Source organism: Thermobia domestica, chromosome 1 (genome assembly GCF_964235325.1).
Source record: "Thermobia domestica chromosome 1, izTheDome1.hap1.1, whole genome shotgun sequence".
Classification (NCBI taxonomy): domain Eukaryota; kingdom Metazoa; phylum Arthropoda; class Insecta; order Zygentoma; family Lepismatidae; genus Thermobia; species Thermobia domestica.
In genome coordinates, this window is record NC_137454.1 from 170339947 (window position 1) to 170357245 (window position 17299).

The window sequence follows — 17299 nt, forward strand, 5'->3', positions numbered from 1 at the left end:
TCCGGACCATAGGATGTAAGTGGTCTCCTAAAATTGCGACATAATCGTTGGAAGTGATTCGTCCGCTAAGTGTGACCACAGAACCCAATGAAAACCATGATATTGCGGCCCACAGCATCACCGAGCCTCCGCCATGTTTCACAGTTGGGTGGAGACACTGCAGATCATAAGCTTCTTTGGGCGTTCTCCACACATAAACACGGCCCGTGGTTGGGAATAGGGTGAAGGATGACTCATCCGACCATATCACACGTTTCCAGTCCTCAACGGTCCAAGTTGCATGGTCGCAGCACCATTTGCGGCGTGCGAAAGTGTTATGGTCCCTGATGAGCGGTTTGACCCGTGCAACACGACCCCGTAAGTTCATGTCATGTAATTCGTGGCGGACTGTGATTGTCGAAACAGGGTGGGGGAGGTGCTGATTGAGTTCCTCCGTCACTTGCTCCGCAGTGGCACGACGGTTCTGCGTGACAATGCGCTTTAATACCCGGCTTGACCTGTCGCTCATGATTTTCTTCCGCCCACTGTACGTTTCCCCGATGTGGTTTTCCCGTGTGTTGTGTAGCCCGTCATCACCTTCGACACTGTCCCACGCGACACACCTAACACAGTAGCCGTCACACTTCGACACTGCCGTCACACTCACTTCACATAACCGCGCACCAACAATTCGCCCTCTTTGAAAATCTGGGGGGGTCTGCCATTTTACACTACCTCCGTCTGGTGCAGCCACTGGACACTGCTGTTCCACTGCGCCTGACGTAGTATGGAGACCGACCTAACACACCACCACCAGCGGTTCGGCGCTGCGGGCGCCACGACACCACTGCCAACCCATACATCTGACGTGTTGCCAACTACAGGTGTTTCCATTTTTCTGATCACCATATATATATATACAGGGTGTTAATAAACTATACCGACAATCTGTAAGAGGTGATTCTTCACATCAAAATAAGAGAAAAGGTTCACATGGACCTATGGCGAAAAGTGCATAGTTTCAGAGCTAGAGCTGTCCAAAATCGCGAAAAAGCTAAATTTCAATAGGCCCTATTTCGAACACCAGAAACTGTGGATGGTGGTTCTTATCAGCGTAAAGGAAGCCACGAATAAACAATCCAATTGTGCATATTTTATCAATTGTCAATAGGTCATGATATATATTTCGTCACGGTATATTTCACGTTTTCTTCACTTATAAGCATGAAAGAAAACATCGCACCATGCGTTTTCCCGAGTACGAGAGACTGTGCTGCTGCTGATCTTTAACACTTCCGACATTGCACCAAATGATTCAGTATTCATCGCTATCAAGGCTTATCGTTTGCCTGTTTTGGACCAATCATAAAGTCAGAGCATAGCTCAAAATTCTGTTGATGGCATGTCTGAGAATTTCACACTGCAGAGAATAATCTGGATACCCATTGAACATTAATGAATTATGCACTTTTGGATTATGTATGCGTGACCTCCTTTACGCTGAGAAGGGCCACCATCCGCAGTATCTCGAATTTGAAATAAGGCCTCTTGGAATTTGGCTTTTTCGCAATTTTGCAGTACTCACTAACTACCTCTATAAAAAACTGTTGCGGAAGTACTGCAGGATTCTGAAGCATGTATTTTTTGATAGATCACATACCAGTTCCTTAGTAAAGTTTTGACCCGACTACGGTAGGAACCATAGTTTTGGAGCTATGGACCTTTAAAGATAATTTTTTTCAAGTTTTCGGCAGCCTATAGCTCCGAAATTAAGCATTTCTGCACCCAAGTTGGCCTATACTTTTTGTCTTATGGTGTCAGGAATCAATCACCTCCCAAACGTTGTCGGTGTTGTTTTGAAACACCCTGTATATATTTGGTGATAAACCCCTGAGCATCTGAGCATAACTAGCATATAACATTAATAAAATAGGCGTTCTTAGCTCATAATTATCGTTATATAATAGTTTCCGAGCTGATGGTATTTATAAAAAGATGTTTTCTTTCTTTGGGCCAGAAAGCTTTTATAAAGATTTCTGGACATAACTTCCATGATTCCCTATATAATGTTCAAGTTGCTATTTTACTTAAACATATTGATTAAATCTCGCACAACCAGACGCATTTATTAAAAGTTATAAATTTCTCTAGAACAGAATGCAATAAATTATTTATTGAAATGCTATCTATACTATTATTTAAAGGAGTATGTAGATTACTCATTATCGGCCATGCCACACTATTATAGAAACTAACGTAAAATTTGGAGAGATTAATCCTTTCACCACGAAAGTAAGGGATAAGGAAGAATTTTTGGAAATACCCATTCTAAGGGGGTAAAGTGAAGGTTAGAAATTCGCTCCATGAATAGTGAAGAAATCCCTGGCGTTAGAAAGATGAAACTCAATATATGAGGTTTTCATAAGAGTAAGGGAAAACGTATTAAAGTGTTTTCTAAAATACTACTCCAAAGGGAGAAAACAGGAACACCTATAAAATACTCACATTTCAGCTTGTAGATCAGAAAGTGCCGAATGTGAGGATTCGCTTAAGCTGGAGATCTGAAGTTCGCTATATATACTTTTAGTTAAAAATAAAGAAGCATATATTTCAGCGTTTCTGAAAATTTCTTTTCTAAGGGGGAAAATAGGGCAATTTCAATGATATTGAAATTTTCTTTTATTTATTCACCTAGTGCGTAATGTGAGGATGCTCGTAAGTTGGAAATGTAGGATTCGGTATATATAAACTCCAATAAAATTAAGGGAATCCGTTTATCATTCTTTTCACAAATGTCGTTCCTACGGGAGAATAGGCTAATTTCTTTAATATGGAAATTTCTCTTTATTTATTCACAAGGTGACGAATGATGAGATTTACTTAAGCTTAAAATGGAAAATTCGGTTTATAAAATCTTTATTAAGAAATAGAGGATTCCTTGTACTTCCGAAAATTCTACTCCTGACGGGGCAGGAGAAGGGCTAATTCCAATAATATTGAAATTTTCTTTTTATTTTTTCACAAGATGCCGAATGTGGGGAGAATTGGAGATGAGAAATTTATTATATGTAAACTCATATACAAATAAGGAAAAACATATTTCAGCATTTTCGAAAATTCAGATCTTAAAGGGAAAAAAAACTAGATCAATTCTATAGTATCGTGATTTACTTATTTAAAAGAAAAATACTCAATTGATGATTTGTTTAAGTTCTGGGTGTGAAATTCGGCTTATAAACTCAACTAGAAATATTAGAATACATGTTTCAGCAGTTTTGAAAATTACACTCCAAAGGGGGAAAGATAAATTATTTCAATAATATTGAAAATTCCCTTTATTTATTTACAAAGTAGCATATGTGGAAATTTGCGTAAGTCACAGACGTGAAATTCAGTATATAAACTCTTTAAATACAATTAATAGAACACATATTTCAGCATTTTGGTAAATTTCGCTCCTTAGAGGGAAAGATGAAGGGGTCATTACTATAATATCCAAATTACCCTTTATTTATTAAGAACATGTTCATTGTGGCATTGGAGATATGAAAGTAGGTATATAAACTCCTAAACAAAAATAATTAAACATGTAATTTTAAGCCCTTAGCCTGGGACGTTAAATTGAAACATTTCATTTCATTTTTTTTTATCAAATAGATGTGGAGTCATATTGATAAAAAATATATTAGGTTACAAGGAATATTAAAGTATGATCTGGCGCCGAATTTGAGATATCAAACAAATTCCCAATAAAAATAATAAAAGTAGAAACAATACTGAACAAAGCGCACTTCATTAATTAAGATAAGGAACTTCATGTTTAGAGCTATGAGAAGTTATATATATCTATATCTATCTATCTATCTATCTATCTATCTATCTATCTATCTATCTATCTATCTATCTATCTATCTATCTATCTATCTATCTATCTATCTATCTATATCTATATATCTATATCTATATCTATATATATATATATATATATATATATATATATATATATATATATATATATATATATATATATATATATATATATATATATATATATATATATATATATATACACTGTATATACAAAGGAGGATCAAATATAAACGGGATTTTATTTTTTTATTTAAATTCACTTATTGAATACCACAAGGCACTTACAATTTATTTTTCCACATCGTTTCCTCCTTTGGAAATACTTTTGTCCCAGCGTATGGGCAGCTTTTTGATTCCCTCATCGTAAAAACAACAGGGTCGTGTCACCAGCCAGTTACGCACGAACTCTTCCACACTCTCGTCATCTTCAAATCGTTGCCCTCCGTTTAAGCTGTCCGAACAAATGTAAATCGCAGGGCGATAAGTCCGAGCTGTAAGGAGGATGTTCAAGTGTAATCCAGTGCATTTCCTGTAGCTTCAAGACAGTTCGAGCTGCAGTATGGGGCCACGCATTGTCGTGCAGGAGGACGATCTGTCGAATCGCTTTGTCTCGTCTTTTGCGACGATATGCAACTCTCGCCTTGTTCAACAGCCCATAGTAGTATTCAGCATTTATTGTGCGTCGCTCATATAAAAAGTCAATCAGCAAAATGCCTCGCCGATCGAAAAAAAAAAAACGGTTGAAAGAACCTTGCCAGCGGACAGTCGAGTCTTGGCTTTCACTGGTGCTGCTTCCCCTTTCCTCCGCCACTCCTTACTGGCTTGTTTGGATTTAGGAGTGTAGTGGTGAACCCATGTTTCGTCGCAGGTGACAATCCGACTCAAAAATGCATCACCTTTTTCCGCAAACCTTGCTTTAAGCCTATGACAGACCTCCAAACGTCTCAACTTCAGATTTTCGGTTAAAAGGTGATAGACCCATCTAGAACACACTTTACGGAACTGTTTGTCGTTTTCGATGATTGCTTGACAACTCCCATAGCTGATTCCGACTTGTTCTGCACTTTCTGATACTGTTACTCGTCTATCGTCGTCAATAATGCCTTTAACCGCACGAATGGTTTCGTCCGTAATGCTGGTCCGAGGACGGCGATCGTGTTGGTGATTTTCCTCACGTTCTCGTCCTTCCTTGAACTTTTTATGCCAGGCACACGCGTCCTTGACTGTTTGATCAACGAACTGTGCAGTCAATTTCTGGCAAATTTCTGCCGCTGTAACTCCTTCGCGAGCAAGAAATTTTATAATTATGCATTGCGCATTGGAGGGGTGCACCTGTTGCTCCGACATCATGAGCGGTACTGACGAAATGGATTTTGATAGATTTCAAATTCGTAAAGCAACATATTAGGTTGGTGCAAATGAAATGTTCGCCTCAGATGCATCATTTCCAAATACTAAAAAAAAAAAAAAAAAAAAAAATACAATACCTGGGTAATTAAAATATTAACCGTCTGTAACCACACACTTTGGACGTCGTTAAGCCAACGATTTAATTCCGTGGCGAAAGAAGTCTGGAATCTACATGCTAAGAATTCCTCAACCGCACGTTGCACAATACGATCATCAGGAAACGTATTTCTTTTCAAGAAGTAATCCAGATACCTGGAAATGTGGTAAGCGGTGGGACAGATATCGGGGAAATACGGTAAGCGAGGAAGGGTTTCACACTGCAATTCATGGAGAGCCACACCGTCCTTTGCACGATATATGGGCAAGCATTAACGGTACAATCTAGGGGGAGGGGAAGCGGAGATTAATATATAAAAATAAATAGAACTTAACTCTTGAACCACCCAACCGATCTCGATGAAATTTTCAACATACATGACATTCGGGCCTGGGATAATTTTTATCATGCCGTGCCTCGCAACTTGGAGAGGGGAGAGAGATATATAAAAATCACCGAAAATGACCAATATCAAAGAGCGCTTTAGTAATAGTAAAAAGGGAACATATTACTATTTTTCTTTAATTTAACCCATCGAAATCGGGGTGCGTGATAGACGCGGTGATAGACATATTACATCAGGGTGAAATAGGTATAAACTTCAGCCACTACAAAATACTCTTCATTCGCTCTTACCGCTGTTCTACTGTGCTGTTGCCGTTGGTGTACTGGGTCCCGCGTTCGATTCCCGGTGGGGGAACTTTGGAATTTTAATTGTTCTAGATCTTTTTGTATTCATGTTCCTGTCGTTCGAGCTTAAAGGAAATGATTGTAAAACGTGTATAACCGAATAGAAAATAGAGACAAGTTACTCAGATACGTTCAGTGAATCAGTTAACTTGAAGAAAAGAAACAAAGTGTCTAAGGCATTTGTCTGTAAATTGTAAGGAACTCTTAAAGGTTAGTTCCAGTCCCACCAAAGTAACATTTTTCTTTTACCTGTTCTCGAAGTTTTCCTTTGTATTTCTATCGGATTCGAATAAATAGAACTTCGAATAGAGACCACGTTAAATTCATTTATTGATTAAGCCTGAAATTCTTGTAAGATATGGCTATGATTTTATTATTATTATTATTATTATTATTATTATTATTATTATTATTATTATTATTATTATTAGTTAAAGTGCGAAGTTTCAAATCAAGCGATGCAGTATTTACGTAAACTAAATGATAATTTATTTGATAATATTCACTAACCCACTGTACATTTGTGAGGTTTTGCTTTGGGAAATGTATACGACATTGAATAGTAAAAATATTACAATAAAAACATATTAAAAATATTGATTAAGTAATTGGAGTTAAACATGCTTTCCAGTATGAATTATATAGAGAGAGGATTTACTTTAAGGTGCGATGCAAACGAATATTCTAGTTTTAATCCGATTAGAAATCGATAACTTACACAATAATATTTACTTCATTAGTTTTATAAATCTTTATGCTTATCGTATTATAAGTCTGTTTAAAATTATGATTTTGTTACTTCAAAAGGTAGAGCGAGAAATAAATGTAATATTCTACCTAGGTATTTCTTAAGGAAACCTTTCAAACAGTGGTGATTTCAGGGCATGACCTGTGGAAGAATTTGAGACCCTGTCGACATAAATTTCCCCCTTCGTGGCCATATCTTCGATCATGCTCAAAGTGGACTAATAATGTTTTATCAGTTTTCTCTCATTCATGTATTGACCATTACCCGGGGAGAATCTCCTGAAATCACCAATGCTTATAATTAGTTTTTCATTACAAATCAAAGGATAATAATGAAATATTGAACATACTTACTGGTTAGTATTTTGTTTTCAGCTGTGGGTTTTAGATTTGCAATTCATATAAAGTTTCCTTCTAATCGAATTTGAGAGAAAAGTAGTTGCCAAAGATTTATTCAAAGTAACGTTCTCAGTCCTCTGATGAAAATAGGAACACACTTTTAAGAAAGAAAAAAAAACGAATACTTCCTATAGGATTTGAACACATAAACTGATGATTGATAGATTATTGACCCAAACCGCTCGACCAGTCCGTACGTCTTCACGGAGCTCCTTTAGACTTTTGTGTAAAGTGGTTTCCTGCTCCATACTTTTTTTTTTTTTTTGTTTATGTCGATACGACTATAAGTTTGTGGTGAATATTTGGGCGTTACAGGTCTTGCAATACATAAAAGTCTTTTTCGTATAAACTACATTCAATTTTACGTTCTAATAACTTATATACAGCAGGTTGAATCTGTGAAATGATTGGGGTTGGAGTGATCGTAAATGTTTTCATAGTTGAGAGCCTGGATGTGCAAACCCGCTTAACGTGGGGATTTACTTCTGTGAAATTTGGTAATTAGAAAGAGAGTAGATACATAAAATATACCTAATACTGTAATCCTTTAAAATATAGAAGGAACATAAAGGAATCAGTGTAGTAGATGAATATTTATTGTTTCATTGCCGACACCTGGTATAATTTTCTGCAACCTGCTTCCTAATGTCTAGAGACACATTGCTTGCACTAGAGATTTTCAGAATTACTTTTCTTGTTACCGACAACAAGAATAGGACAGTGCACTCGTGTCTACTCAATTCCGAAACATCACAGACTAGCGTTATACTACAATGGTTTGAGTTCCTTCGTCCAGCACTTTCTGAGATCTGGTGAACGGTGAAAATTATTTCAACTCTCCTTTCCTTCCTGTTTATGATCAGTTTCACAGAACGCTGTCTTATTTACAGCTTAGTTTCGAAAGAAATACTTGTGCAAAATTTAAAGTCCTTACGCCGAGAAGTTTTGAAACCTGGTGAACGGAGAAAATTCATTCAACCCCACTTTCTCATTCTCACTTAGAAATGGAATTTTGCAAAAACTTTATCTTATCCATAGCCCCGTTTCAAGAAGAGCATTTTAAATGAAATTTCAAGTTCTTATGTTCAACAGTTTCGGAAATCTGCTAAACAGCGATAATTCGTTCAACTACTTTCCTCTTCCCTTAGGAATGAAATTACGCTAACTCCGTGTCATACACAGCCTAAAGTTCAAGAACATTTAACGAAATTTCATGCTCCTATGCCCAGCAGTTTACTAGTGATGAACGAGTCAAGGAGTGAGTTTGCTCTTTTGCACACAGATAAATTAATTTTAGGGCCATCTGCACAATATCTCAAAATAAACATGTACATTTGTACACTATTATTATTATTATTAATAACAGTAATAATAGTGGACAACATTTTAATCATTCTATCTACCCATGGAAGATTTTTTGAAAACTCCATTTAATGTGGAGCAGTGATAAACAAAGTGACGAATGAGAAAAAATTGAAGATTTGTTCATTCTCTTAACTCCATGCTTAACAAAAAGAGTGTAGTTGACCATCATAACATAACTGAATTGAAACTTGACTTTTATTGTAAAAACATTTTCTTTATCCATTTTTTTACTAAGCTCATTCTGCTAGATAATGCCGTTGTAGAGTTCATTTCTAGACTCATCCAGATTTTATAGAGATATTTTCGAATTTTCTTAGCTCATGCTCTAATTAGCCTAAACGTCTGAAACAAGAAGCAGGATATGCAGAATAGGAGAAACAATCCGAAAATATATGACTTACGCACATTCAGCAAACCATCGCCTCAGTGTAAGGCTAAAAGAATGGCTCCCAAACATGAATTTTGTTTTGACTTCGCCCGCAGTGCATCATAAATGAATAGATGCTTCTCGTGTAGAGTATAAGAAGAATCTTTTATGAACTGTCGCTTTCCCAGTCCAAACGTTTCAAAAATCTTGTACAAAGGGAACACATTTTAAACCCCGTTTCCACCTTCCTAAATGTTAAGTTTAACAAAATCTAATTTCCCCATAATCTACGCTCCAGCAGAAAAATTACACAAAAATTCAACTTCACGCGCCTAATTCCTACATGAAATTTGATGATAGGCGAGAAGATGGAGTTACAGGTACGGCAGACCATGGTCCATTTTTTTTTTTTTCATATAGGCACTACGCTACACTTGCTTGTTGGAACTTGAGAAAAAAACTAAAAAATGTGTCAGTCAGGATGTGAGACCACAGGGTCTGAACCTAACACCTTACATTGCAAAGCGAGAAAAATAACTGTTCATGTGTGTCTAATTGGAAATTTCTTTTTCGTGTATTATATAAGAAGAAACGAAATCGTACCTCGCGCACATTCTGGAAAGTGAAGTAATATGATTGTTTTTTTCCTGTTATTTGAATAAGCTGTTGATCACTTGCAAGTTTTCGAAAAGCTAGTAAACAAATTAAATTTTTGGAATATTTGTAAATGAATAGTATGCAAGAACAGGAAAGAATGTACAATATTATTAGTGTTTAACGAAAAAATAAAGTGCTCGAATACAAAACATATCACCATTGATAGACCTCGTTGAATTGAATAACATTATATAGATCAGTGTAAGTCTCGATGGACAGGTTGCGAAAAGATAGACAAAAATGATTTTTTTTTAGTAAACCTTAAAATTAATTCTGTATGGTGACGACTCTATTTTATTAAGATAAAACTACTGAACTATAAAAGATGAAACTGATGCTGATGCCTCGTCAAACTTTTCATTATAACACTTGTAAGATGTCGGTACATAATATGGTTAATGAGATATAGTCTAAAATTATAATTAACTTTTAAATTTTAATTTTGTTTGACTCTATACTATCACATTACACTATCTATATATAAAATATGTAACTCTCATACTTAGCTTTTCAGAAAATCGGGAAGATCGAATTTTTATGGTGCAAAAATTTATGTGCTATGTCGTTCATTACCAATAATAATTGATAGTCTTCATTCTGTTGGAATAGGTTGATTGTCCTACATATGTAAAAAAAAAAAAGAAAAAGAAAAGAAAAAAGAAAAAAGAAAGAAAAGAAAAGAAAAGAAAAAAAGAAAGAAAAGAAAAGAAAAGAAAGAAAAAAAGAAAAAAAATCACTGCTAACCAGCGGATCATATCTATTGTTTTTAGTCTTTAAAAGTGACACGCAAACTACAAAAAACAGAGATGGGCTCCTTCGTGGCCAAACGGTTAGCGTGCACGTCTTTGGCGTGGTAGACCCGGTTTCGATTCCCGGCCGGAGTTCATGTGCTTCGTATTTCACGTTAATCAGTAGGTCCGGTCTCATATAGCCTCACTCCTGAAAGAGACGTTAAATTCAAAATCAACTCAACTCAACTCCAAACAGAGATGCACGAGTATATATTCATACAGTGATACGCTACTTCGAACAATGACGCACATAAACCTAACAGTGATGTGTATATACTACACATAATTTAGAAACAATAAAATGTATAAAATCTTTAAGTATGAAGTTAACATACTTCAAAAATACATAAAATGAAATCTTTGAGTTTTAAGTCCCACGATTATGCCGGTTAGGCTAAAGGAGACGGTGATCATGAGAAATGAATGAAATGATGGAATGAAGAAAGTGGGAGGAAGCGGGAGAACCCTGAGAAAACCCACGCACACGGTGTTTGTCCACCACAAGGTTCACTTGGCGGGAGCAGGGTTTGAAACGGACCCTATATACCAGAGGCGAAAGTTCTATCACTGAGCCACCGCGGCCCCATACATAAAATGACTTTGATAGATATGAGCAAACAAAGGATGACAAAATATACCAACAAACCTTCTTTCTGCATGTTATTCAATTTATTTTATGCTTAACTTCGCTTTCTAATGCAATGGTCACATAACTCATTTTTCAGTGTTATTTCTGTTTCTGATTACTAATTATTTGATACATACTCGTAGCATTGATGTGACTTAATTTGTATTTTTTTTTTTTTTTTTTCAGATTAGCTGGGCCTTTCCAGTTGGCTGCGACCATGGTAGTTTCTTTACACATTCGAATTTTCCTGGCGGTGCTAGTCATATTCTACTTGATATTTACTATTTACTTCTTCAAGACGCGCTTGGACTCAGTTAATCTTTTACTGAATACAAATTATACGTTGTACGGTTATAATGCTTCTCTACGTCATGCATCTGTGTCTGAGAGGCAAATGAATTCATTAGTGTACGAAGATATGTCCTCCACACCTAAAGAATCGACAGTTAGTGTCTATTATGAACAAAAAAGTATAAATGGTATACATTTTGATGAGATGCAGGGAGAATATGATCCATCTTATAAATTTAAAACACACAATTTTGTTATGGTTGGTGAAGATTGGAGTTCAATATCTACCAGAAAAGTATGTTTAGCAACGCAAACGTCTTTGGATCACTCTCATTGGTTGAGAAATCTTACATCAAGTTGGAGTGGACCAATTTCCGTCTCTCTTTTCACTCCAGACATTGAATTTGATCTTGCTGTGCGTTATGTTAACTATTTACGACAGTGTAATCCAGTTCTCAGGAAGAAAATGAGTTTTCATTTTTCATATCCTGTACAGTATCCACCTAAATTTCTTCCTGACCATACAAATTTCAGTGGAGATCAAGTTTCTTGTGAAAATCATAAGACGATATTGAAGGACTTGTTATCCAAAAGGCCTAAATCAATGTTATCTTGGAGAGAATCCTTTCCGTATCCTCAAAATCTTTTAAGAAATACTGCTCGGCGGAACTGTCAAACTGAATACATTTTATGTTCCGACGTTGATATGGTACCAGTTTATAATCTTGATCGTGATCTAGAAGATTTCCTGTCTCGTTTGGATATACAAGAGTGTAGAAAGTGTGCATTTGTTGTTCCTGTATATGAAGTAAAGAACACTTCTACCATTATCCCGAAAAACAAGAATGAACTTATTTCACTTGTCAATAAGAAACTTGCTCGTCGATTTCACATTCAAATTTTCCAACAGAATCAAAAACGGTCAAATCTAGGTTTATGGGAGAAGATGGAACAAAGTGCGTTACTGAACGTAGCCTATGACGTAAAAAACTATAGCTTCTTCTACGAACCAGTGTATGTAGCCAAAGCTGATGTGCCACCATTCGACGAAAGATTCGTTGGTTTTGGAATGACCAGGAACACGCAGGTATGATGTACAATATTTCAAATTTCTAAAAGAATACTGGAAGAGAGAAATCAACAATCTTAGTAGATTTCCTACAACACATACTGTTAAAGGTATATATTGTAGGGAATTGTCTCCATAGTATTGGTTTTTAACTATCTTAATCAACTCGTTACCGACCTAAGTTTGCAGTGACGTAAGCACTGGCCCACTCACAATCAGCAGGAAAGTATTGTATTTATCCGCGCGTACAGTTGACAGCCAGTGTGTGAAATGGGATCCTTGTTCCTTCCATTACATCAAAATTTATACACTCTCTGACCCCAATCAGAAATAAGCGCTCCACTACTGATACACCATGCCCCCATTAGAACGGAAGAGAACAAAAGTGCTTACAAATCGCAGATCTTGAAAAAGAAAAAATATCTTCTTTGTTTCTATAGGCCGTATTCAGTAGAGTTTTCGTCAAAGCAACGCAACAATTGCATCTTAATTTGCGATAATAAGCATAGCAGTTATAATTGCTGTTTTTTTTTTTTTTTTTTTTTTTAACGTTGCGTTGCGATCAGCCAATTGTACGATAAAAGCCTCTGTCTTTAATACATTTATGAGAAACCTCGTGGTAAATAATGGAATTTAAAGAATCGAATTATAATAGAAAATTAGAACTCAATAAAGTACATTGTGCTGTTCCTTGTGCTTCTGCTATGTGTTTATTTAAACATGCATAGTTGCTTGGTTAGATCTGAGTTCCTTTCGGCAGTAAGGGTAAATTATGCGTGGACCTATAGCTTAACATGGGTTCCCAGAGGGAATCGAAGTTTGGTCTCCCACAATAAAAGCGTATACGCTAACCACATAACCAAGGAAGCTCAAGAGCAAGAACTAATATTATTTCTGCCGTTCACATTGGAGTTTGTGGAAAGAGGCGATAGGGCCTACAAATTGTATTCTAAAGCTTAAAAGTCGTTTTAAGTAAATCAGAATCACTGTTCATTTCAACCGTAATTTCTTTAATCGTGGGAGCCTTGTTGCTTTCCAAAGCACCAAAATTTATGCACTTTCTGACAAATGACGATTTGTAATACTTCATTCTTCCAATCGTGTACCTTTATTTTTCAACCCGTCTCTTGTGTTTGCGAATGTTGACACTTCCCCTTTTTTCAAGAATTGTTTTTTAACGCTCATGACGCGTCATATCAGCGGTAAGGCTAAGAACATCACTCACACTCTTACAGGGATCTTAAAATCGTAAGTATGGATATACGCTTACAACAAATTGCCTTGCTTGGCTATTTAATGGACTGCTACCTATGTAATCGAAAATAACATGCAGGTGAACAGACTGAATTTTCCTCGCACAGAACGCCATATTGCACATGTACAGCAGAAAACAATCTACTTTATATATATATATATATATATTATTGTACTTCACAGACATATTGTAGTTCTTTGATGAAATCATAACTACATACTTTTAATCTTTAAAATGTGGAATTATTTGCTTGCGCGCATCAATAAACCGCATTGCTTGTTACAGAAAATGTTACAGCCCTCTGTTCGTTTCTATAACTTAAGATCATTGCGTATTTTTGAACATGCATTATGTATATATGAACTATTTGCTACTTCAAAGTACAAATAATTTCAATATGTCCGGGTAAATGTTAAAAGTCAGATTCTGTAGTAGGAAACTCTTTCATAATGGTGCAGTTTCAACACTACTTGGATTTACTTATAGTTAGTGATTTGGAGCTACTGAAACTACGTCACTGAAAGCTTGTATTGACCATGAGTTTAGTTACATAGATAAGCGAAGTTAAGATAAAAAAAAAAGCAACTTGCAATCGCAATCGTTGTATCTAGGCAAAGGTGCCTACTTTGGTCTAACCTCACACAACCTCATACTCACTCGACATCACACTCAGAACATCGTTTCGAATTACGAGTACTCAAACTCATGCTCATACAGTATATCCATTCGACATCACGCTCACTCGACCTCACATATTATTTCGACATCATGCTCACTCAAGGGTAGGACCGTCCTTTGCATGATAAGGATAGGTTTACAGAAAATATTTAACACCTTTTTCCCATTAGAATACATATTCGAATCCAAATAATATGATAAAAATGCAGCTGGGTTAAAATATTAATTGTGTTCAAAAATTAATTTTAAACATTGCAGCTGCTACTCTTTGCTTCCTCTGCCCCCCTAAAATATACATTTGAATTAAAGTGTAAGGATAAAAGCCTTGGTCAATCCAAGTGCTGTGTTCAAAAATTTATTTCGACCAGTTCAGTCGTTTTCTCGTGATGGAATCTCAAACGAAACACTTTCATTTTTACCTGTAGAAATGATGGAATTTAGAAATGAAAAGAAAATTGGTAGAGGATTAATTTGGAGGTTAATGTTCCGTTCAGTACCTAGGGAATATTAGAGGTGGGTCTACATTTAACGTGGGTCCCGAACCACATGAGCTCCCACCGGGAACCAAACAATTATTAACTTCGAAATTGGTTAATTATAACAGTGTGTTCGTACCTTGCGATTTCTGATAATCTAAACAGAATTCGGAAAATTACAGAAATACGTTGTATATAAGATAATTTCTTTCAAAAGCACATATTGCTCGAAAAAGAAAAGTAATGATTCATAATGATATGTATGTAAGTTAGAAGTGCCAATTCTCTCCAGGATTGCACACGGAAAAAGACAAAATTTTGCTTGACTGAACAAAGCTCTTTTAATATACAAACAGATACAGTTTCAAAGCCGAGACAGCGTCAACTCTTGTGTCGCTGACAATCTAAATTCTTTCAGTGGCTGTCTTTGATGGGAAATAACATCGGTAAAAGTTAAACTTCTATCGCTACAAGCAGAGGGAAGAAAACTAATGTCTTAACTCTTGTATACATAGAAAGATAAAAGTTTTCTTCCCATAACTTGTTGTAGTAAAGGGTTAATTTTCTTGTCGACGTTACTTTCCTCAAGAGCCGCCACTAACTTCTAACATGGTCCATTCTGCACATAACCTGCTTTACTCAATTCCTCTGACTTTCAATATCTTCTTCCTCTGCACTTGATACGTATAACCTTACATCAAGACTTATTATTAATCTATAAACAAATATGCACAGCAACAGTTAGTACTTAATTGTTTGAAACACTTTGTTTCCGAGCGTTTCATCTGCAATTTGTATATAACCGTATCTTCTTGCTTTGAATTTGATATTTATCCTTTTCTTTCTTTTCAGATGTATGAGATGTTTTTAGCAGACTACAAATTTCAAGTGTTAAATAATGCCTTTTTAATCCACTGGGGCTTTCAGACTATGTCCAGTAGACCTCCCTGGAGAAGTAAGCAAATGAGTAAAAATTATAAACTGTTTCGTGATTATCTTCGTGAAATATCTGTCAAATACGATAAAGATCCGTTAAATCTGCTTGAGAAATACAGTCGTAAATTAAATCGAGTCATAAAATTAACAGTGAACGATAAGAAATCTAAGAGTGACACAAAATGATGCGAAAGTAAATGTTAAAGTACTAGAAGCAAGATATCCCAAGATGAACAACGAAAAGGAAATCGAACATCAAGGAAGAAGGGCATTTCAACTGTGAAAATTACAGGATGAAACGAATTACTGTGCATTATAAACTTCCCTACATGCAAAGGTAAAACTGTCAGTATAATACAACTATAAGGATTTAGTCACGATCTTTAAGCTATAAGAATGTGAAGCAAGTAAATAAAGTTGTTTTTTTTTTTAAATGCTACCACTTTTGGCAAATTAGCACTTTTTGGGGCTGAGAATAGAAATAGTTAAAACTAAAATTAAAATGCTCAGAAAAGGGTCTCGTGATGTAGTAAAAATTTCCAGAAATTTCTCTGCCAAAAGAGCTACCCAGATAAAATAATATCTTCGTTGCGGTTCAACATATAGAAGTAACTTTGGTGTCATTTTAATGAATATAAACAAGATAGTATTTTACTTAGAGACGCAATTTTTCATAAAATACACATTTAGAGATATATATAGTCTAAATTTTAAAATTCAGAAAAAAAAATACTTTTTAAAATTCAATTTTCAACTTCTTATTTCTCATAAATGATTACGAATACGAAAATTTGACTTGACATAGACCTAGAGCATTATGCTTTTTGACCGTGCCTCTTAACTTACTGTATCTAATAAACTAAGCGAGTAATTCAATTTTATATCCAACAGTTTGCAGTCGAACGTGCCAATGAAGTAGACTAATTCAGGAGGAGCTCCACTGATAAAAGAGTGATATTTCCACCACGACTGAGCATAAAAAAATAGTTTTGTTGTCGTTTTAAACAAGATGGAAAGAATATTATTTTATGTAGATTAACAAGTTATCATATAGAGCATTTAGGGTATTTTTTTTTTTTTTTTTTTTTTAGCCTCGAAATGTTCTAATTTGACTACATTGTAAAACTCCTTGGAATTATACTTCTTGGACAGGTAAATTGCACTTGGCATTTTTCTCACAATAAATTTGATATTTCATCCATCTCATGAAATGTTCGGTTATCTGTGTTCAGATTGACAATGTCGTCATCAGGGCATAGAGAATATGGTTTATATAGAGAATATATATAGAGAATATGGGCATAGAGAACTGTTCCACTGGTTTTGAAATGGTGTCATTTGAAACTCCATGGCCGTTCAGTACGGATACTACTGTCTGCAAGTCCGCAAGCAGTTATAATATAGATTAGGCCTCTTTCTTCTGTGGAAACAAAGCAGATCTAGTCTCACACCATGTAACAGTGTATAAGAAAAACAGTGTACAATTGAGGTTGTATTTGACCTTAACCTACTTTTAAGAGGAGAATGTTCTCCACGCTTTCATATTTTTTTAATGAAAAACTTCTATTTGCAAGTTTCGTCACCGGTAGACCTA

General features: G+C 35.6%; 2 protein-coding genes across 2 annotated transcripts; one reads left to right on the forward strand and one right to left on the reverse strand.

Annotated features, from left to right (window-relative positions):
- Positions 1 to 4551: 4551 nt before the first annotated feature.
- On the reverse strand, positions 4552 to 5196 carry LOC145672167 (histone-lysine N-methyltransferase SETMAR-like). The gene has a single exon (XM_081741534.1). The coding sequence runs from the start codon at positions 5194 to 5196 to the stop codon at positions 4552 to 4554; it is 645 nt and encodes a 214-aa protein (XP_081597660.1).
- Positions 5197 to 5431: 235 nt separating this feature from the next.
- On the forward strand, positions 5432 to 15891 carry LOC145672313 (beta-1,4-glucuronyltransferase 1-like). The gene is made up of 3 exons (XM_081741547.1): positions 5432 to 5529; positions 11187 to 12378; positions 15622 to 15891. The coding sequence occupies exons 1-3, from the start codon at positions 5432 to 5434 to the stop codon at positions 15889 to 15891; spliced, it is 1560 nt and encodes a 519-aa protein (XP_081597673.1).
- The last annotated feature ends 1408 nt before the right edge of the window (positions 15892 to 17299 follow it).